General features: G+C 37.8%; 2 protein-coding genes across 4 annotated transcripts in view; one reads left to right on the forward strand and one right to left on the reverse strand.

The window, feature by feature from the left end:
• Positions 1-24: 24 nt before the first annotated feature.
• cdc40 (cell division cycle 40 homolog (S. cerevisiae)) lies at positions 25-15613 on the reverse strand. The gene is made up of 15 exons (XM_028040493.1): positions 15394-15613; positions 14978-15064; positions 13728-13857; positions 13569-13655; positions 13316-13455; positions 12752-12848; positions 12456-12595; positions 11981-12055; positions 11174-11219; positions 9492-9593; positions 7713-7828; positions 6684-6817; positions 4473-4549; positions 1389-1533; positions 25-561 (listed from the first exon to the last, which is right to left on the reverse strand). The coding sequence occupies exons 1-15, from the start codon at positions 15583-15585 to the stop codon at positions 384-386; spliced, it is 1746 nt and encodes a 581-aa protein (XP_027896294.1). The 5' UTR covers positions 15586-15613; the 3' UTR covers positions 25-383.
• Positions 15614-16714: 1101 nt separating this feature from the next.
• The window catches only part of wasf1 (WASP family member 1), a 58502-nt gene continuing 51374 nt past the window's right edge, over positions 16715-23842 (forward strand). Inside the window, exon 1 of one of the 3 annotated variants that reach the window (XM_028040541.1) lies at positions 16715-17154. The gene's annotated coding sequence lies outside the window, so the exon portion shown is untranslated. The remainder of the gene's footprint in view (positions 17155-23842) is intronic. The other 2 variants (XM_028040543.1, XM_028040542.1) reach the window with 2 other exon arrangements.

Here is a 23842-nt window from a genome sequence, read left to right on the forward strand (position 1 = left end):
AAGAAATACACTTTGCACCACAAATCAGTTTTGATTTCTAAAATAGGAAATGGGCAGAATGTTTATTTCCACAAAAGGATGTTTAGATGATTAAAAACACTTTGTAGAACAAGACATTTAAAAAAGAACACAGAACACTACTACAAATAGAAAAATGTGTGTCGACCCTATAATATTTCTTTCGCCATATCATTGTTAAAGATTCCAATATGCTCATTCTTGTACACACACAATATAATATGTACATATTTGAGCTCTTATCTCAAGATACAAAAATACACTTAAACAAATAGACTGGATACCAGCCTGTTGGCTTTCACTCAAAATTATTTAATAAAGTCCAAGAATCACTGACTTCTGCACATAATTTTAGACGCCATCAGTTAGTCCCAGAGTTTGATCTGTCCATCCCAGCCACAGGTGATGACCTTCGAGGTTTCGTGCGGATGCCACAGAGCACTGATGCAAACTTTGTCGTGAGCCTTGATCCTGTGATAGAGCTTGGTGGTCTTCCAGTCCCAGATGTTCAGCTTTCCATCTGCATCCCCCGATACCACATAGCTAGAAGAAAAAAAACGGTTCAGTTGGAGGGTAAAGGTGGAATACGTGGCTTTAAAATCTAGTCTTTTTTGGTCAGAAGTTGTGGTGCTGCAATGAATAATGACAGGAAGTTGGAGCACCTGTAAACCAATGTGGGCAGTGGTGGGTGAGACATGGACAAAAATTAAATCAAAAGGAAGCTGGATTGCCAAAGTTCATGTTATTATAGATTTTTTTTTCTTCTGAGCTCTTACAAAACAAATTAATAAGGAAGCCTTATAGTAATAAAACCCTCTGTTGAAATGTTACATTTATAGATAGACTGTTACCTGTAACTACTACTGTTATTTTGACTTTGAGATGGACTAAAATAAAAATCTAAAATAAATACACACTGAATTTAATATTTTATTTCTGCTTGTTAGATAAAAGTGCATCATAAGCCTGGTGGCCCACCAAGTTTATAATACACTGGGGAAAACCCTGTACTTCATACAGCCATTTTCTGTGGCACCTATTAAACTGCATGAACAGCATGATGGAAAATTTCAGTAGACAATGATTTTATAAAAGCTTGCTACTGTATATGCTTAATAGCCTTGCCAAGATATCAGTACCTATTTTGGCCATGTAGTAAGTTTGTCTTAAAGTCTACTTTCTCTGTTTTTAGACAGGCAGTACATTTAAACATTACCATGACAGTTTTTTTGTTTGTTTTTTTTTGTTGTTTTTTTTTACTGCTGTACTTTCATTAATTTATTCATAGGTTTTATTTGTCATTGATATTTGTAAAAACTTCTTCTGGTTTCCGTGAGGGTACCATTGCGTTCAATCAGAAAACACCCTACCTCATGTCTGGGGAGAAATCCACTTGGCAGGCGTAGCCGGCTACCATGTGACCTTTGAAAATTTTCTTTTTGTTCAGTCTGAAGCGATTCTGGGCTCCAAAGATAAGAATCTGGTTGTCCATGGACTGGCACGCCAGCCATTTACCTGAAATTAGAAACAAGCATGTGTAAACAACGGGAGAAACTCGTCTTTCCCAAGCACAGTTTAAAAGTGTCGCCAATGCAGCACAAGATGTTTAAAACTAAGGGGGGAAAAATGTTTATTATCAAGTGAAGTAGCATTAAAGCTACAAGATTGTACAGAACATTTTAAATTGCCTGTTAGCTCACTACTTGGCCTCATTTGCATGGCTCTGTACAGCCAGAGGTCTAACAAGCAGACACTGAGATCTTTGATGTCGTACTTTTATGCCATTGCCAGTCTAGTTGTAAACCTGGCATCTAAATTCAGGACTCAAACATTTTAGCTAGAAAAACAGCAAAAACTTGACTCAGGGATAAAACTTTTAAAATAAAAGGAGGACAGTTCCCCAAGAAGGGCATGGACCCATCATTCTACCTTCATTAAATTAGAAAGATTGAAGCAATTTTAGAAAATTAGGAAGGCTTTCTCATCATTAGGTGCTCAATTATAATCTGTTTCGCGCTGTGTTTCAGCTCTTGACATGACGACAGTTTCAAGTCACTACACAGCAAAGGGAAGCAGTAAATCACTTTCAGAGCGTCACACAACTCACTGCACCTCTTAACAGGAACATGATTATTAATGAGGTATGAAAGCAAGGTATCCAGTCAGTGTGTACGTGCGTGTTACATTCCTCTTCAGAAAAAAAAAGAAGCTTTAAAAAGCCCCAAAATGTCTACTGTAATAGGAACAGGAGAGCAAAAACAACTTTTAGTGAAATAGGAAGACGCAGGGGACTCAAAAGAACAAGAGACTGTAGAAGTGGCGCGAGGGGGGGCTAGGTATCATTTAGGCATAAGAGAAAATTGAATAATTTCCCACTGAGAAGACATTCATTATTCACACACTGAGGAAAAACAAATCATGTTGGGACAAATACAAACTTCAACCAGAAGAAGGAAAGGGAGTAAAAGAGAACATGAAGGGAAAGGGATTCAGGCAGGTGGAGAAGAGAGAGAAAAAGCTGAGTAAGGCCCTAGCTGAAGATGATGGGCTGCAACACAGAGCCTATTAATTAGAAAACCAAGAGCTGGAGTTAAAGTGGAATGTCGATTTCTGTTAGTGTTCCTTATACAACTTGGTTGCTGTCAGATTCAGTTTCTATTCCCACTCAAAGCTTTGCAAACAAAATAGAAAAAGGCAAGATTAATATAACCTAGTGTGCAAAATCTGCATAATAACCCCGAATGCCCTTGTCACACATCTTGATCTGTTCTTAATAAGCATCTGACAACATCAATATTCAGTACAACTGAGACACAGTGCCAGCAGCAAGCCTGCACTACATAAATCATAATACTAATTTCCAACATGCCTGGGCTCAATAGATCTGCCCATAAGGAATAGACTGACATTTGGAAAGACGCACTTCTTCACTTCCTTGGCGGGTTCTAATGGGAACATCAATAACGCGTTCAGATCTGTATGTTAATTATGACACTAAACCGAGGAAACAGTTTGCTTATCGCTGCAAAAAAAAAAAAAGGGGGGAGAAAGAGAAGCAGCAGGTCTGGGTCTGTTGGTCAAAAAAAAATTCCCTATCAGCACTTTTAAATGTTTGTAGTTTAGATGCTTTAGGTGGACGGGTACATCTGGGATTTAAATGCTTTACGATTTTATGTCTTGGTGTATCAGTGGACCTTAATAAATCAGTGTCATTTTAAAGTTTCTTTAATTTGTAACTTAGTTCTAAAGTGAAACTCCTGTTATATAGATTCATTGCATACACAATATGATTCTTTTCAAGCACTTGTTTACTTAGTCAGGGCTTGTTCTGCATGAATAATTACAGCACCATACTTTGTGACATAGAGGTGATTGGCCTGCGGTTCTGCTGAGGTTTTAAGGAAGCCTGGGTTGCATCCATCCCTATTGCTAATGCACCCTTCTATAACAAGTTTTCTTTTCACTTACTTGTATGCTTGGATTAGTGTATGAAAGAGTTAGCCTCTTTTAGTGGGTATCAATTAGGGATGGGCAATAAATCAATATATATATATATATTGTGATAAAAATACATCATCAATACAAAAAGAAAATATGTCCAATAGAATTTCACTGAACTCTGGTCCAGAACCACACAGCATTCTGGGGGATGTAGTCAGAGGAAAAGCTTTAGTAGCTCAACCTCTCACGACCAGGTGGCATCAATTAACTCACTCACTCATTGGTAACCTAGCAACAACCCATTGAGTAACCTGTGCAGCAGGAGCTCATAAGTGCTTATAAAGAAAAGACAATGATGCGGAGTGAAAAGAGAAAATGAGTGCAACAGCTCATAAGAAAATTGTACATAAAACAGGAAAGGTGACATCGCCAGTTCATATATTTAAAGCAGAAAACAAATCAATACAAAACAAATAATTATAGACAGATGTGAAACACATTCATTGTGACTTCTGTCATATCGTCCAGCCCCAGTCTCAATATCTGCCAGCTTGACAAATGACAAGTCAGCAGTCTTCTGTAATATTGTACAACACTTTGGTATTATGATTTCGTAATCATGACAATGAACAAAACATACGGCCCTTCCCAGTGCCAAATAATATGGTTTGCAACAGATGCAGAGGTCTTTGTTTATAGCAATTCACAAAGTTTGTAACCAGGTGGGAAGCTTCAGTCTGAGAAATTCAGAAATCCAGTCTACTAACAATACAGAAACAACCTCAGCAGGCTTGGAGACCAGAAACTCTTTAGACTGGCTCAGTTTATACCAACTTGTTCTTCAGATCTCATGCTGTTTTACTCCTCTGAGAAATGGCCAACCTTGGGCAGTATGAATCTACATCAGTGTGATAATGTAGGTTTGTATTCCCTCGAGTCCTCCGCTCTATGCTGCAGTTTGTGTGTATTTGAGTTTTTTATTTTGTTTTTATTGCAATAATCAGGCGACTCACCATTGGGAGATAGAGTCACAGCTGGCATGGAGTGCATACTGGGCTCAGCGATGTACTTGAAGTCCACAGGGATGTCCCTGAAAGACACAAAGCCTGGTGATCCCATATGACGACAGATTAAACACCGGTTCAGCCTCCATAACCCCAAAGGGAAACAGTTAATAAACCTCTCTGTTAACCTCTGCTGTTCTATCTGTGAGCTTGAAAATACTTAACACCGACAGCAAAACAGCAGCTGTGGAACAGCAAAATTATCAGTCTAGTTAGAGCACGTAAATATCTGAATAAAATCTGAAAGCTTTTGATGTTGAACCATGACTGTACAAGCAACCAATTATTTACAAAATCCTTATTTGCTCTCCTCACGCTGTCGCCAGTCCTTTCATGCTCTCTCTGTTTGTCTGCTTTGGCAGAGATGTGCAACTATTTGATCTTAATTGGTTTGAAGCATCTTTCACATTTACAGCTCTCTGTGTTTGTCTCCGTCATTATGAATGGAAAGGGCTTTGCTTGGTCATTGGGGAAGTATTAAAAAAATAAAGTTACTCAATGTCACTAATGTCTCTCTGTGTCTTTCTCAGCACATTCGCATCGGAAGTGTGCTTAAGAGCTTTAATCCTGAACTGATCCTGCCATCTGTTTACACTGAGTTATATCAGTCTTCTAATGTGAAGGGGAACAGCTGGATTTAAATGAAAGCAGTTTCACCAAACTAATAAGAGGGAATAAGAAAGTAAAAGATGGGAAACATTATTTCTGTAGATTTCTGGAAGAGAACTCTAAGATTTTTATTACATAACAATTTAAGAACTACAGGAATTCTGAACTTAATTATGTCATAGCTATTATTTACTTTATTTAATTACATGAACAATTTAAAAAAGTACAGAAATAGACACTCTCCTATGTCAAATGAACCAATAACCAATGTAACATTTTGATTTTAATCCCCTAAACATAAAAATAAACACATTTAGGAAATAGAACTTTATTGTCTGTTTAACTTTCTACTTATTTATATACATTTGATTATTTTGTTTAAATTACAAAAATAAATTCTTAAAATATAATTTATGACAGTACTGAAAATCTGAACAAGGAGTATGAGGTGTTTTAGGACTCAAATTAAATTCAACAAGTAAAGTTTTTGAAGTCCTGTGGTAGAGCTGTAGAGAGAAATGGAACAACAAATACAATTTTTGTCTAAGGGACATTATTGACTAATAAACGTGTGTTTACAGTGAGAAGACAACAAGAATTTTATAAGGATCTGGTCCATAGTAAAAATTGAGCTGGAATGTTTCTTGCTTAAAGGGCTAATTTAAACTGAAATAAACCAGAGAAACCATGGAAGACAGAGAAGTTTGCTGACCATAAATTGCAACAGTTATTTTCATAACTTTATTTATTTTTTTCCTCAGGCGCATGTTAACAAATATTAAGCTAAACTCTCAGATTGATTATCCTAAAAACCTTCATCTATGCTTGTTCCCCAATCATAAACCACTGCTTTAGATTAATTTATTTCCCAGACACATCTGATGTATGTAAATATATGAAAAAAAACATGTAAGCTTAAATACATATAGGTATTTACGTCTTGTGGATTTTTAATCTGTAAATCTGTGCCCAACCTTTCTCTTCAGTCAATATGCGTCTTCTGGCCAATTCAAATAATTGTCAGGCAATTAATCTGGTCAACAACACGTTGATTTACTCCCACGGTTTTGTCTCCCAGGAGACAATGTGGAAAACAGACTCTCAGACTACAGCTGATTGGCTTCTTCTGGTCTTTTCAAGATCCACATTTGCTCTCTGTTTCTAAATTTAAAAATATAGAAGATTTTTTTATGCAGTTGGAAAAAGAAACTAGGAGGTTCTTAGCACTAAAAATATAAAGCAGAGGATAAAACTCCTTATTCTAAATATTAAGGCCTTATATAAATATTTACAATCTTTGAGACGGAAACAGCAGAGCTTGTTTATATCCCCATAGACCCTGGAGCCAATAAACATATCATTGTTGGTGGTCTGTCTTGACTGTTTGCTGACACCAAACAAACCAGGACACATTAGCATTGCAACAACAAAAATAAAAGTGAATATTAATAGGGATTTCATAATCAAGAGTTCATATTCTGGTTAAGGATATTCAAAATGGAGCATTTAAGACAAAGATACCGCATCCTTTAATTTGTAGTCTGTACTCACCACTCCCAGACTCGCAAACTCTTATCGTCTGACGTGCTGACAAAGCGGCGATTTTCGTCAACAAAGGTGATGGTGTTGACAGCACCCAGGTGGCGATCGTACTCCTGAACTACCTCGCTAGTCCTGATGTCCCACTGTCCAGCAAACATGAGCAGAAAGCAAAACAGAAACCAGGGAAGTAAACACGCAAACCCCAAACAAGTCTAAACAAACAGGATGATCTGAACAGCCAGGGAAGAATCAACCATAATAAAAAAGTGTCAGCATACATTTTTCTAAGCCAAGAGAAGATCAGATGGATGACTGTGGGAGTTTCCTCCTTTGAGGAAATATTCAATCTGTGTCAGCGCTGAGAAATTGTTCAACTACAGTGAAGTGATGACAGCGAATAGCAATCAAACGGCCTCGGATTTGAACATCAATATATTTTTGGAGAAGATCTTGCATGAATTAAGACGTAAAAAAGTTTCCACGCAGATGCTCCCACCCCCAGGCAAGAAAACAAACAAAAAACATGTATGCAGTTCTGTCCAATTTCATTTGTGCTCTTTTATTTAAATCCTCCCCTTGAGGCCAGCAGCCATCTGTGCTCGTCGCCCAGAGGACAGCTGCATGATTTAACGTTAGCCCCGATTGAGATAACAAATACAGTTCATACCGATAGTTAGGGAGCAGAGCTGGTGCTTTCTTTTTACATATCTTTTAATAGTCTATTCTTAGAAGAAATATATATAAAACCCTTCAGCTCCATTTGTCCTCAGGATGTTATGACCACACAAACTTTTATGTGATGTGATGGTTGCACTACATTACACTGTTTTCTTCACTGCTTGTGTGCAACTTGTGATTAATGACTTGCTCTAGTCCTGTCATCCACTGATCCCCCTGCAAGTTCCACACAGATATGTACACAAGTGCTGAAGTTTGAGAGAGAAGTGTAGTTCATGCTCCTGTGAGCTCAGGCTCAAAACATGGAAACTGTAGTGCATCTGCCCTGCCGACACAAGCAGATTGCTCGCTGTCCTTTACCTGAACAATCTTCTTATCCGACATCCCAGCCACAAAAAGACTCTGCTTGTCCTCATCCGGATTGAACTTGACGCAGTAGGGTACCTTCCTGTTTGTGAAGCGAGAGATACACTGGCCTGTGGAGAGGGAAGTAAATTGAAAGTCAGGGTTCCAGAAAAATCCATTGTTTCTTCTTTTTTTCTTTTCTCCATTAAGGCACACTAAAGCTGTACACAACTTAAAGGACACAGTCTGCAACTTTTATTGCTGTGGAGCTCAATCCGCAGGAGGAGCGACAAGTCAGCTGGAAAACAGAAAATGCTGTTTACTTCTGGTCATTCTGCGAGGAAGATAGTGTGCTGAAGGAATACAAAACTGCAATGAGGACTTTTCAATCAAATCTACCTGCTACTGGGACAGAGTTAGATAAATGATCTCTATCACACAGAAATCAACAAAACAGACAACAATTTAAGAAATATCATTTTTTAAACAAATCAACAAGTGGGGGATTAAACTCTTTTCTGCCCTCTGCTGGAGAAGCATTCTTCAACTTAAAGGGGTGTCAAATTTCAACAGAACAGAGGGAGGACGTAAAGAGTATTCATTTTACACAGAGACATAGACAAAGATAGCTGTTTGTTTGCTATTTAGTTCAATCAAGACTCAGTCTAAAGGTAAAAGCTAACAAAATGCGTTTCACAGCAATAAATGTCAAAAGTGCTTCCTGGCGGTGTCTGCACCACATGACAAAGCAACATATCTGTTCAGCCATCTTAAATCGGAACTTGGACTGGTCTATAAACAACAAATTAGAGATGCACCAATTCGATATTAATATCTGTATTGGTCCCGATACTGTAAGAAATTCTAGATATCAGTGACAATGTGACCGATCCGTAAGGGCAGATCTATTCAGTCTACTTCTATGCTTAGTGCTCTGAACAATGGAATGCTTTATTATTTACCGGTATTTTACATTATATTTAGAATTCACAATTGCACTTTCTGAAAAATTTGGAAGAAGGTTTGTTGCAGTTTATTTTTACATGTTTGACCAAGATAGTCAACCTATTGTTTTTGTCAATTTCTTTATTATTTATTTTACATTGACTTCTAATTCCACAGACTGAACAAATGAATGTTGTGTTTTTACATGTTAGACCAAGCTTGTGAAGATATTGGTGTACTTAAGTGGTAAAGAGTAATCAAATATTTTTTTTTAATTCAGTACATTTATGTCTGAAACGTTTAAAGTCAATTCAGCACTTTTCCCATTTTCCTATTTTATTTCTCAAAGTTTTAAATTTACTTCCACTGTAAATATTTTTGCACTGAATTGTTGATTTAATTTACATTTACATTTTATTAGACTACCTCTCATTTAGTGCTGCACAGTGTCATCACAATATCCATGTGTGCAATAACACAGTCACAAAGACTTGGTAGGATATTGTATATAAAATGTAATATTCTACAAAATCCTATATTTGGATATTAAATTTCAAGTGCCAAAAATCCAAATTCTACTTGTGGGGGATTCAATAAGAGGTTGTCAAAGAAAATTGTGACAAAATACATTGTTCTTTTTGTGTAATTGATACATTGATTCCCTCAAATCCGTGGATTAGTCAAGATTTCAATTAGGAATGTATAATATATTGGGACTAGCATCCATATCAGTCGATATCAATCAATTTTTAACATGGCGGTATTTCCCTGAAATACCGATTTGGTTCCTCCAAATGAATCTTGGTAAACAGAAGCAAAATGTGTAGAGATGTAAGAGATGGAGCTTACCTGTCTCAGAGTCCCACAGTTTAAGGTAGCGGTCGTATGCAGCACTGAGGAACTGAGTCCCACTGTTGTTGAAGCAAATGTCTCGCACTGCTTTGCTGTGACCTAATACACAACAAAATTGAAGCAATTATAAGCATACAACTACCTCAATAAAATCATATTTTTACACTCAACAAAGATGACTTATTGCTTTCTGGCAAAAGTATTCCATGATTCCACATGGGGAAGATGAGGAAGGGAAAATGTTTAGCAGAGCCTAATGAGGGAAAGGCTAAAACAAAAATTACAAGCCATAATTACGTCTTCAGTGTTTGCATGCTCTATTTTTCTTCTAACTCCTGTCTTCAACTGTCTGGCTCTTCCTCATACAGGAAGGTGATTTGAGATCCCTGCAGTCTGACTATTTGCAGCTGTCTCCCTTGTTAAAAACAGCTTTTATCAGAGGTATGCTGTTTCCACAGTGATAACAGAGCCCACTGAGGCTAAGCACCTGTCTGCACTCTTCCTCTAACCAGGCCTGCTGGCAGACCAAAGGCAACAGCACCGCCACTGAAAGCCTTGCTGATGTGTGTGCAGAAACGCACATACATTACTACCACTGAAAACAGGTCACACAAGTAAGCAAATATCCCCCGTGTCCCAGGCTGAATTAAAATACGAAAATATCACTGATTGATATTCATGAATTTCCCTACTCTCGCTGTTCCCTGTTCTAAGTGATCCTTCGGGTTGGGTGCTTCAAACCAGTCCACATTCTGTGCAGCATTCAGTCAAAGTGGGTACTTCAAGCAGAAGTTTACAGAGCGACATATGCATTTAAAATAGAAGACCAGTAAGCTGTATATTTTAATTTATGGTAAATGTGCATGTACTGGAAAGAGTCGAATCGCTCAGAAAAATATTACAACTTCAGAATAGAAAAATAAATATTACCGGTACATAGCTGATCATTAAATGCAGAGCAATGTTAATATTCACCCAGCAACATAACTAAATACTTCTCAAACTGCATTAGATAAATTGTGTATATGTATATAAATATATATATATATAAAGCTGTATATATCTAGATATCTAGATAGATATCTAGACAGACAGATACATTGATTGATTTTTATCAGTATTGCCTTACATATTGACTCTTTTGTTATTTCATTCATTAATAACTGGGTTTCCTCTCTCCCTCCACACCGCCTCTCCATGTTCTGTGCCCTCCCTTGCCCCTCGTTCCCTTCAGCCCCTGGGCTGCTGAATTATGCATGTTCTGTGAAGGAGCTGACAAGCAGAACCAAAGCTGCAAACAATCTCTATCCTGACAGTGTGCTGTCAGGGAGGAGTAGCAGAGTTTCTTGCTTGCATTAGCCTAAAAACACTCAAACCTGGAATAATAAATATTTCTCTGTATGTATAATTAAATTTAAAACACAGCATCTCTGTCAGTGGTCAGCAGATTTAAATGTTCCAGTTACGCTGAGCTCATATCTGTCACTGCCGTGCATTTCCCAAAAGGCTATGTTTATTCAGAGCTTGAGCATATTTTCTGTCAGCATGTTTGCAGATGACATGCTATTGGTCAGGAACTCTTGATGGATGCAGCACTCAAAATTACATAAAAAAAAAGATTCATCACCAGTTGACAACTTTAAAATCAAACATAGATTTAACAAAAAATGCTTACTTACCAATAAATGTGCGGAGACACCTCCTCTCTCCGTAGACCTCCCACAGCTAGAGAGAATTAGACACATCGAAACATGGCCTGATCAGTACAGAGCATTTATGTGCTCAATGTTGTGCAAATTTGTACAACGCTGTGTCTTGACTAAAATAGTCAACCAAAATAATCAAATGCACTGATCAAGTTTTTCCAGGGTGAAACTAATAGCTATACCACATGAGTAAAATATGTGCTGCAGGCTGGCTGATAAAGGTTGCTCTTTTGTATCCAAGAGAAAACAAAGGAATTAACCCCATTTATAAATCAAAGCACATCAAAGTATCTAATGACCTTAAACAGTTAATTAGATACAAAAAAGTGAATCAAACACGTTTCTGATTAATGTGCTTATAGATCAAAACAGTGGAAGTTTGACATTTTCATAAAAAAACACATTTCCCACTATTGGATGAAGAAAAAAAAATGCTTAGTCTGATTTGGTTTCTTACAGTATTTCCATTCCAAAATGTCCTACTCATACTCAATGTTTTAGACTTTTCTATCAATATAAATTGGCATCATGGACATATGCACAAAACATAAGTTTGGTTTTAACATCTGTTCTTTTCTAGTCATTTAATCCAACATTGTTGGTTTCTGCTTCAACATCACAGCAGAGTGATAAGTGAACATATATTAAATTGGAAAATTTGGGTTGTATTATCCTAAGATAAATGCAGATCGTAAAATTATTAACATCTATTATCTTGAGGGTATCAAGAGTATGTGCTGCTTAAATGACCTTCTGTTATTAGATAATTTGATAACATACCTTGATCTTGCAGTCCATGGAACAGGAGAGCAGAAGATGACCAGACCTGGGATATAATCGGATAGCACTGACACCCTGGAAATAAACAAACATGGAAAGAATGAATTTACTTATTTATCTCTTTCTTATGATAGTATTTGTCAGTACCAATATTATACAGTATTGTACTGCGCAGTTTTGAGTTTTATCAAGCTGTTAGGTGTGACAGTTAATAACATTTACCCGAGAGGTTAATGGTTTTCAAAGTAAAGTCACACTTTACACAATAATGTGCCACACATGAATACATTTCAATTCAAAACGCTTACAAAGACTGAATAATCCAAAACAGACATGGAGACAAACACGCTCAGTGTTTCTAGTTTTCTTTTTGCATGTCAAAATTTTCAGAGAAAGAAACCATAGAAATATCAACAAACTCACTTTGAGGTTACTTCATTAGCAACAAACCCCCATGTTCTCCTTTTCCACTTACCTTGGTGTGTCCAGACCAGACATGAATCTGTTTCTTTGGCAGGTAACATTTATCTGGAGCATCTGTAGAGCGTAAGTTGACGCCCACATCCTGTGGAACATGGAGGTATGACCTGCCCTGGTAGTCATACATCTCTTTGACTGCAGACAGGAAGAAAGACATAAAATATGATGTTTTAAACACATTTCAAAAAAAGGAGAGAAAATTTAACTCCTCTTAGTCATTAACTGTGGAAAAATAATATTTTTGATTAATTTCACTAAAAGCCATTGAAAACATAAAAGCATCTTAATTACCGTGAAGAATGGTCTTCTCTTCTCCTGGAGCCTCGTCTTCATTCCTTCCCTTCTTTTGCCTTTTAGCAGTGATCTCATTAAGTTCTTTCTGCTCTTCCTGTACAATAAAATTAATTATGAGGAAACAACCCAACAATTGTCATATTATATATAATTACAAAGACAGGCCCGGCAAAGTGAATCAGTTTAATCTCAAATGAATGCCCGATTATGAGGGCTTTAACATGGCTGTGTGGACGAGTGGAGTCACAAAGTCAGTGATAAGTAGCATCTGCTGCACCAAATGTCTGATCTAATGTACAGAAATACATTAGACTGGATATAAAGGCCTATACAGATGCCTCTCAGTAGCTGCAGAAAAACTGTCCTATTAGAAGGCCTTTAACTTCAGTGCTCCTGCTATGAATTATATTAAAGAATAAAGTACAGACAGTCTGCTTGCTAATTGTGATTAAAAAGACAATCACATATAATTTACATGTTACAAATGATCAGTAAATCATTACGTAAGCCAGCAATCAAGTTACATTAACATGTTTTCTAGCACATAAAACAATATTTCACCTCTGACGGTTTGGCCACATCTTTTTCGTCCACATATTTCGCCCACGGCCCCAGGAAGTTGTCAATCTCTCCTGCGTCCCCACCTTTGACCTTCTTCCTTTTCTCTGGCTTCTTCTGACCACTTTCAAAGACAGTCAGTCCTGGAGGAAAGAAGGATTACATAAGAGGTATTACAATTGTTTAATAATAACATATATTTATATCAAAGTTATTAAACAAACTAATGTAAAAGATAATTATTATTAATGCACACCTTTGTTTTTTTCAGCCTCTTCCACAGCACCAATATAGCTACAAGAGGAAGCTTCATGTGTGTCAACAGAAGGATCTAAAGCATAACCTACAAGCAGACAGAAGAACATTGTTAGAAAAATGGTGTGCTACCTACCATAGAGGATATAGATCATTTTACCATAAGTAGAGAAAGTCCTCCTTTGCTGTTCAAACATAAAATCGTTGACGTGAGCAGGTTCTGCATAGCCAGACAGCATGTTCCTTGGGGCCGACATCTGCTGGGACTTATACGGATTCATTGGCCCAAACTAAAATGAAATGAGCCAACAATTATTATCATTATCATCAAAAAGTGTTGGTCTTAGTGTTACTTGGTAGCACTTAGCACAGTGCTTTCATTGATTTAAGAAAAATCATGTGTTTCTGACCAAATGGTTTTCTAGTACAAGTTGTCCTCTTTTTTGTAAAATAACATGTATTTCAATAGCAACCGACTTTGTGATTTATAGAAGAGAAAATAAAAAATGGATAAGATGGCAGAGGGGTCAGGAACAAAGATCACTTCTCCTAAAAAAGAGAAATCAGAGGTCAACATGAACAAGATTTTTTTTTAAAACAGACGCTATGAACCAACCAAAGGATTTTTCAAAAGTATCTTGCCATCAAAAATAAACTAATCTGTATTCAAAGTGCAGCAGTGAAACTAATGTTTTCCCAAGAAAATATTATCTTCATAATTCACAGTGGTTACAGCAAAGCTCAGCACATCGGCTCAATTCAATATGAACTATTTTTGTACATGCAATTTTGCAAGGACTTGCCACTGTTGCTCAGACAGAAGGTGTACATTTTCAGGACAAAAGGACAAAAAGAATCTTGACTTTTGATTGCTAATTCATCAAATAATAATAACAGGAAAAAAATGAGAATGGAAACCAAAAGAAGCCTAATTAGAAAGAGTTATTTTGCTGCTGTAAAACTGACTATCCTGCCACATATGTTGGCATATCTAAAAATGAGGAACACCATGTCCTGTCCTGTTTTAGTAGGTAATGAACTCTCTTCTGTGTAGAAGGTCTACAGGGGGTGAAAGGTGTAAGACGTACATTGAGTTACCGTACATCATCTTTTTTACTCGGTATTCAATGGTTATCTGCCCTAGTCATATATTTATTTAGCTGAATTAATAAGACTTAGTCTTATACATGAAGTATTAAGAAGACTGATGTGAGTGAATCATCAATGCAGACTGAGCATCCGCATAGAGTAGAATGAAATTAAACAAAGCTACTACCAGGTCTCTGCTTCAACATTTAATTCTATCTTAAAAGTTTGGACATTAGCCATGAAACTCTTTTGACTTTCATGTGTACATTTTACGTGCAAACATGTTAGTTTGTAGTTCTGTAATATATTTGTCGAACTTACCTCAGGTGCGAACATCGTTTCATATGTTGGGTTATAAGTGACTTCTTTCAGTGAAGGGTCCAAGTGTATGCCAGTCTCAACAGCCTCCTGACATGGAGACATAAATAATTAGCCAACAATGTTAACCAACTAATCTCACAGTTATAAAATACTAAACCAGTGAAATTAGAAGTTGAAGGTTGTTCTCTATTTGGAAAGAAATGCGATTAACTAAACCTTGCATTACAATTAATGCTGTTGTAGTACATCCAGATATCTCCATCAGCAAAATAAAAAAGCAACAATTGTAAATGTGTAAGCTAAGCTGCTCTCCTACTCATTTTGCATTTAGTAGATGAAGTTGGCTGTATTATAGTTTAAATACAAAATCCGCCAACGTCAAGCTAACGTTAGCTAGCCTGCATCTCTTAGCTTACCTTAACAGCGACCTCCGGGGCTGAATTAAGAACAGCCAAAGACATTGTGGGTCCAGACTGCAGAGGTTTAAGGTGAGCCGTGGCATCCGGATGATCCGGATCAACTTTCTCGATACTGGTTTTGGATTCTGACTCGTTTTCGGAGTCGGAATCACTCCCGTACGAAGCGAGGGAAGCTATGGCGGCAGACATGTTGAATGTTGTGAAGTCACCGGAAGCAGGAGGCGGGACATCCGCTGAAAGAAAAAAAAGAGGAAACAATACGGGCAGAAATAAAACTTGAAACTTAATTACCAGAATCAGGATTGTGATTTAATGTTGTTACAAAAGTTCTACCTTGTGCATAAAAAAGAATCAGGTAAAAAGCAGCTGAATGAATTCATAAAATTACTGAAAGTGAAGCATGAAAAATGGATAGAAACTGCTACAACTGCAATTTTCAGATCACTAACTCTACCTGGGTTTTATAACCTAAGGTAAGAAAGTAAAGAGTTCAAGACTTTTAAGGATATAAGTTATAAATATTTTGGCACCACAGTATTTTTTACTAAAACAGCCTGTAGCGAGTTCTAGAGTTTATGTTTGGACATTTAAACAAGTAGCTTTAAGCACATTTTTGTTCGCTTTACTTTTTTCATTTGAAACATCAAAACAGCATTGACAAAATAATCATAACAATTACCGTCATCATTAATATATCAATCTGTGAACGATATGATTAAAAGGGAGTAGGATAAAAACAAGAAAAACAAACGGATGGGTCATGCTAGAATAGTGCTAAATTTTATCACACAATCTCATTTGCTTATTTCACAGTAAGTTACTTACACATTATTAAAGACACATGTTGGTCGTAATAAAAATGACCTGTTTGTATATTCCTTTATTCATACATTTGTACCTTTTTTGTATTTTATTGAACGCGCCAAGTTACAATTATCTTCACTTGTTCTTTATCCAAAAAAGTTGTGGGTTTGTATATATATATATATATATATATATATATATATATATATATATTTTTTTTTTTCTTTTTTCTTTATTGATCTGTAATTTTTGCTTAAAATATGTTGTCTGTTTGAAAAAGCACAAGACATGACCCATATATGAAATCAATGAAAATAGTTTTACAAATATCTTTCAGCTCCATGCAATCATTCCTAAAATTTCTATTTTTTGTATTACACGGGCTAATGTATTCACTAAATCATAATCTGAAGGATCGGAGATGAATACATTTTACAGTAGGATCGATTGGACAGCGCAGTATGACGATTCCGCACTTTAGCCAATACTGCGAGCGCACGCGCTGTCCGCGAGCCTCCCACGATCACACATCAGCATGGGACTCTGTCTCGAACCCCAACAATGGAGTGGCTCGTACCATCGGCGCTGATTGTTGCGGGGACATTCTCCTCCAAACAAACCTAACACAACTCTCCTTACTTTTGCCGAGACAACCTTTGTCGCATGGGATTAAACCCGAAAACGGGTTCATGTTAAGAAATTGCCAGCTAGTTGGACCGGAACACATTTGATGCCAGTTTAGGCAATATCTTGCCAAAGAAACCCTTTGCAGAAAAAAAAAAAAGTGGCTGGATTGTTCTGCGCCGCCGCCTCTTCCAGCAGGAGCGCATTTGATATCAGAGACGGTGCAGCCATGGATCTGACCCGGAGATTTAAATACTTGGATTCTGTGGCACGCTGTGCAGCTCCGTGAGGATGGAAAGAAAATAAGTGGGATTTTAACCAACTTATCAGGTAATGTTTGAACATCGTGTAATGCTGCAGCCACTTTTTAATCCTACTCTAATAACATTGCATGGACCTTAATATATCTCAACAGTATTCAGCTGAACTTACTGGCTCAGAACAGAGTCACCATGTTGTAACATTAGACCTAAACTGGAGCTGCTAGACTAGTAACGGTCTTGGTAATTCAACACTGTGACTCCCACTTTAACCCCACATACAGATGATAAACGTGACATTGATGCGATTCCAAAGTGATCAAATTCTCGAAAAAGTACCAAATGCGTGTTTCTAATGCTTAAATGAAGGTCAGATTTATAAAGGGACTGCTGGGTAATCAATTTCAGCGGCACATCTGCATGAGCTCCCGCTGCAGCAGTGTCTTGACATACATGCACAGTCTGAGGAATTATTGGCAAGAAACCCGGAGAACACATTTGTACGATGCCGCGCAAATTTCCAGACACGATCGAAACATCCGAGATAAATACGCCAGCTGCTATGTCAGTAGCCGGGGAATGGTGGACGGAGAGTTTCAGAGCGGTGGAGTCAAACCGCTGGGAATGAATTTCTCCGCGATGAGGGGCCGGGGTCTTTCTCCAAGCCTGCTCCGTCTGCAAACTGTCATGGGGGGATGGTAGGTTGAAGCCCACTTGGAAAAAAAAAAAAAAAAAAAATCATGGTTTCTGAAATTTGAAACCGTCTTTGTACTATTTAGAAGTGCGACAAGAAAAGCATGCACACTGAACCCAGTCCTATTGTGACTTGTGTGCATTTTTTTAATCTTCCGTGCAACTGTAAGATCTTCTTTGCACTGGATGATTCAGTTGATGTGATCCTTCACGGTAGTCACTTTACAACTATCAAGAATATATTTGGAAGCATGTTCTTTCAAACCTTATGGAAGAGTTAAATATTGTGTTAATGGAAGCCAGCTTGATCCATATGTGAACTTGGCAGCTGCTTAGGTCCCCCTAACCAACAGAGTGCGCCCAAGAGCACACAAATCAGGTTTACAAATTCATATTTTTGTACAAATTATGTCAGCGGTATTTAAAACTTGTATAAATGATGCAGAGCCTCTGCTTCTGCCGCTCCACGCACAACCAAATATATATATTTTTCCCCCCAATAAAAACCCTTTTTAATATGCAATCTCTCTGAAACATAGAACTGAGACCTATTAATATGATTTCAGTTCAAATAGATCCATATATACTTAATAATTAAAATTGTATTTGTAAGTGCAGTAAGATTCTAAAAATCTTTTCCCCTGAGTAAAATTTTTTTTTTATTAAATGGGATACGCTTGTAAAATAGCACAGCTGTTTATGCTGCCCTTTTTTTAATGTTGCAACTTGGAATTATCCCAACATCTGAAACAAAATGTGGCTTACATGAATGAATATTTAATTGTAAATTCAATTACTTAAGATATTTTGCTTTCCAGTTACAAACTACAGTACAGTGATTGTTACATAGGATGTAAAATGTTTTAAGCAATTTAACTGGAAGATGTGAAGTAAATATTATCTGAGTTGCGGTTAAAATTGTGTCTGTGCTTTGGACTGGCTCTGCTCTCACCATAAAATAACTGTTTGGTTTGTTCACAACATGATATTAAAGTAAAAAACACCCTGTGTGGAGTTCTTTTAGGTTCAGATCTATGATTTACAATGAATGAATTATCTGTCCGCAGATAGATATCTTGGTGTCCTACTGGTTATGACAATGGATTAGTTGTGTCTCCTATGAACTGAAACAGTCAAATGAAATGAAGATACAAGAGGGACACAAGTTGTTTGTTTTTTAATTTATTTCTTTGTTTTTGCTGGTATTGTAGCTGAACGTGATATGCAAGAACTTAATCATTTCACCAACTGTCCAATAATCAGTTTATTCAGCTCAGATCAGCTTTTTACATTTTCAGAAGACATTAGGTTTTAAACTTTAAACACCTCATCAATATCAGTAATAAATATGGGGTCAGAGATGTATGTGTTTGAAAGGAGAACGTGACTAGAATATTCATCATGTTAGTTGGGTGTAAAAGTGGCTTGTAGATAACATAATCACTCCCAATCAGCTCTGACATTGTTGAATGATGGTCTGGCATCATGACACCACAACAACACTTTTAGATGCACTGAAACCCATTTCATTCCCACAACTGAACCGGGCTGTTCCCCTGTTTATCTGATGTTTCCTGTGAACCTTTTTTGCTTTGAGATATGGAATTCTTGCTTGGCTGGCACTCTTCTTTGTGAGAGAACAGTTTTGGCAACCCTCCTGCAGAGGCTTTTTGGACTTCTCTTGTTTGTTGACATTGCTCTGATCCTCTGCCAGTCTCTGGGTTTCTCATGCAACCAAGAACAGTCTCTCCCTTTCTGTCTTTCTCCTTTCTGTCTCTCCTCTGAGGTGTGCTGGGGCGACAGGGGGGGCACAAACTTGTAGGGAGGGAGAGACGGAGCATGCACAGAGTTGGGGGAGCGAAAAAGATGATTAAAAGCTGAGAAAGTGTGCCAGAGATTCTGGTGAAGTCAAAGAGAGCAACGTTGCAGTTCCCATTTACGTGGCATTTTGTGGAGCCACAGACGGACCTCCTATCTCCCAGCTGCTCTGATGCTCCCGAGGGTCCGGCACACAGGAGCTATTGTTCCTCCTCTTGGCCAAGCCCACAGCTCAATAATGCTGCTTCTGTCCTCTGACTGAACTGGTCTGACAGAGAGACACCAGTGCATGGCTTAGCCTGACTGACTGGTGCTCCTTGTGTGTTACTACTGCTGTATCTACCACCTCCCGAGAGTTAAGTGGGAGGAGGCAAAGGTAGAGTTTCTGTGCTTTTCCTCCTTTTTTTTTTTTTGAAACAGACTTCATCAAAATAGGATTTAGTTGTTCTCCATGGTTTTCTACCTCCAAGCACAGCTCAAAAAGTGAAATGTAATGAAAATTTTGGGTGTTTTTTGTCACTCATTTCAGAAAGTGATACCGATTCATCACACAGAGTGGAATAGTTCAAGGCTTTATTTCTTGTAGTTTTGATTATTGTGGCTTTGCATTGTGATTCTGCTGAGGTGTTAAGGTCATTTGCATTGTTGGGTGTGGTGTCTCTCCTGTTCCTCTTCACAATACCCTAGCGATTCCCTGTGGGGTGCAGGTCAGGGGGGGGGGGGGGGGGGTTCTGGGCAATCAGGCACTCTAACCCCATGGTCATTGAACCAGTTCTTGGTGCCTTTAGGAGTGGGTGCAGGTGCAACGTCCTGCTGGAAAGAGAAATTAGCACCTCCATAAAGCTTGTCAGCAGAAGGAATCAATAAGTGCTCTGAAACTTTCTGGTAGATTGCTATGTTGACTGTAGACTTCAGAAAACACAGTGGATCAACACCAGCAGATGAACATGGAATCAACATGAGTTCTTTACCCCTTTACTCTTGCTCCAGACTCTGGGACCTTGATTCCCAAATGAAATGCTAACTTGACTTTCTTTTGAAAAGAGAACTTTGGACCTCTGAACAACTGTCCTGATCCTTTTACACTAAGCCCAGGTAAGACACTTCTTAAGTTGTCTGTGATTCAGGAGTGGAGTAACACAAAAAAAATGCAACCTTTATAGCCCACTTGTAAGATTTGTCTGTGCATAGAGGCTCTTCTTTTGAAGCTCTTCCAAATTTTTGAATGGATTTTGTGAGACAATCTTCTCAAGGTTGCAGCTATCCCTGTGGCGTGTGCGCCTGACTTTTTCCTTCCACTCAACTTTCTATGAATACCGTATTTAGCTTTCACAATATTCTTATTTTCTGATAGACTGAATTCTATGTTTTAATTTCTATAAGTCATAACCATCAAAATTATAACAAAGGTTTGAAATATTTTATTGCTTTGTTTATTGAAATGAGTGGCAAAAATTGCAAAATATTTTCATAAAATTACATTTTTTACAATGATTTGATAAGGTATTCATTATCCTTGAACTTCAGATTTTGTGACATTACAACAAAGAAAATTAAATTTCATGAGTCCTATGCGTTAAAACTAAAACAGCACCCACCCTGGACAAACCATCTCGATGTTGGAACATGGTGGTGGATGCATTATGATGTGTGCATATTTTTCTTCAGCATGTACAAGGAAGCTAATTAGGGTTGATTGAAAGCTTGATTAAACACAGATCAATATAGGAAGAAAACCTGGTGAGGCTGCAAAACATTTGAGACTAGGACAGAGGTTCATCTTTCACCACAACAACCTTCAGCACACAAACAGAAGGAGAGTGAAATTTGTTTGGATCAAACTGTTTTTGATGGCTCAAGTCAAAACTGAAACCCTATATCTTATTGACAATTTGTATAATCTTGGAAAATTGCTTCTCACAGAACAATCTGTCCAGACTGTCTGAGCTTGAGCCGTGTTGCAAAGAAGAATAAGGAGAAACTTCAGTCTCTAGATGTCCAGAGTTAGTAGAGATATACCCCTAAAGGCCTGCAACTGCGCACACAAAAATAAATCGAATGCTTTTGAACTGCACTGTACCTAATGGTATTCCTTTACACTTTCCGAGACGGCAGCAGTCATCGCACACCTTTTCTACACATGTCCTTAGTGCCTTTTTTAAATATCTCTGTAAAAATGCAACCATTTCTAAAGTAATTTTATGAAAAGGAGAAAAATACACCTCCAGCCTCATTCACATTTTGACACGCATAAATCACCTTCACAATCTCTGCTTATTATTAGGCGTGTAGCTGTTTGGTATAGAGAAATGACTCTTCTTTTTTCTCGACACCCTTGTCAGCTTTATCTTTTTTTTTTGTCTTGTACAGTAGCCAGTTTGTCTCTTCAACCTCTCTATTTCAAGTTCTCACCCAGAGGAAGAGAGGGTGCTGACAGGCTCTTCAAATGACTTGACAGGGTATATCTCCAGAAAGGATTTGCTTGACCGTCTTCGTCTCTGTCAACATGGCTAAAAGACAAGATGTCCCAAGTGGGATCAGAGTGACCCGTTTACACCACCCGATTCCTCATTTCTTCATTTTAACATTGATCTCATCTATTTACTTTGCAAGCTAAAAATGTCAGTTACTGACATTTCTTGTTTGATTGTTCTGTTTCACCCATTTTGCCTTCATGTACAGCATGATCATGCTCTTATTAGATGCAACCCTCTTGCTGCTAACAAGCTGAACCACAGCTTCTGCCAAAGGGTCAGTCATTCAAAGCATAACTGAAGGTTCAAATGAGTTATGGAAAGGATTTTTCTTCCTTTAGCTGGATTTCATATCTGTCAGTTGCAGCTTGGGGAAAGGGACGGACATGCTCTCTTGCTCCGTCTTTAAAGAATATTTTCCCTCCTTTTTTTTTTTTTTAAAGAAATTTAAAGTATCTTAACAGTTTATGGCAGAAAGCAACATCAAATCGAAAAAAGTAGAACTAAGCATATGAATAAAAATGTGCTGAGTTTGCACAAATATTTTTAAAGGACTCTCATTTTTCATCTTGAGCTCATGACTGCATGCTGCAAACTGAATAACACATCTCTCACTCATTGTCATTCTGTGATGGGGAGTAATTTGAGATGCTGAGTGCCAAAGTGTTCTGTGACTAACTGGGCCAAAACCATCAGATGGAAGCCAAAGTGAGCTACACAATGGAGTAAACTACAGGCTGTTGGAGCCACTCCCCTGGTGTCATGTGTACGCTTAGGTAAATGTAGTCTGATCTCTTTCTGGAGACAATGCGGCCTTGATTTGCTCCAGGGATGACTTGAATACATGGACGCTTTCAGCTGTCAGTAGGCGTGTCTCAAGTTGCGTATTTAGATGTCAACAATGATGGAGTTTTGGAGTGATCTTTTTTTTTTTTACTACTAGTTGCATTTTCTAGTTTAGCATGTGCGACTGCTGCTCACTGACTTTATACTGATGTTCTTTCAGAGCTTCAATGAGTTTGAATAGATTTGAATATTCAAAGTTAAGCAAACATTGAGCTCCAGCAACATGGCAAAAACGTTGCATTGTTTCATATTCCTCCTATCAGCTCTCCTGCCCCCCCTCTCCATTTTCTTGTTTTGAAGTTCACAGTCCCAAATCTCTTGTGAACCATTTTCTTCTGTAATGATTCACAAAAATTGTAGACAGTGCCAGCACGAGGTATAAGTGAATTTTGTTAATGCGTAGGGACCGCTGCTGGTCTCTGGTCAACAAGATTACTCTAATTCACATAGGACATTTTGACGAATTGACCAGTTCTATACATACACAGAAAAACACTCCAGAGTTATTAAGCATTCTGAAAAACGGTCTAATATGGAAAATATGTTTAAGTGACCACAAGGTCACTTAAAGGTGGCTACCATTGCAGCTGAAAGATACAGAAGATAGAAGTAGTGATGGCAAAGCCTCCAGTTGGAGTTAGATCTCATTAAGTGAAGATTTACATGCGGATTTATCCACTTTTTATTCCTTTATTTATTTCTCTCCACTGAAGGAGAGGAAGTCAGGAGAATTGTTGTCTAAGAGGAGTAACTTGGAGATCCAATAACACGGCATCATGTGTGCCCCCAAAGCTGCAACTTTGGGGGCACTTTCTACATGTGACAAAAACAAATTTTAAACACAAAAATTCTGGTAGCATCTTGATAGTGACTTCTGGGTTTCTGATCGGCATTGTTACTCTAATGTGCACAGGAATCAGCACATTC

The sequence above is a fragment of the Xiphophorus couchianus genome, chromosome 15 (assembly GCF_001444195.1).
Source record: "Xiphophorus couchianus chromosome 15, X_couchianus-1.0, whole genome shotgun sequence".
Classification (NCBI taxonomy): Eukaryota; Metazoa; Chordata; class Actinopteri; order Cyprinodontiformes; family Poeciliidae; genus Xiphophorus; species Xiphophorus couchianus.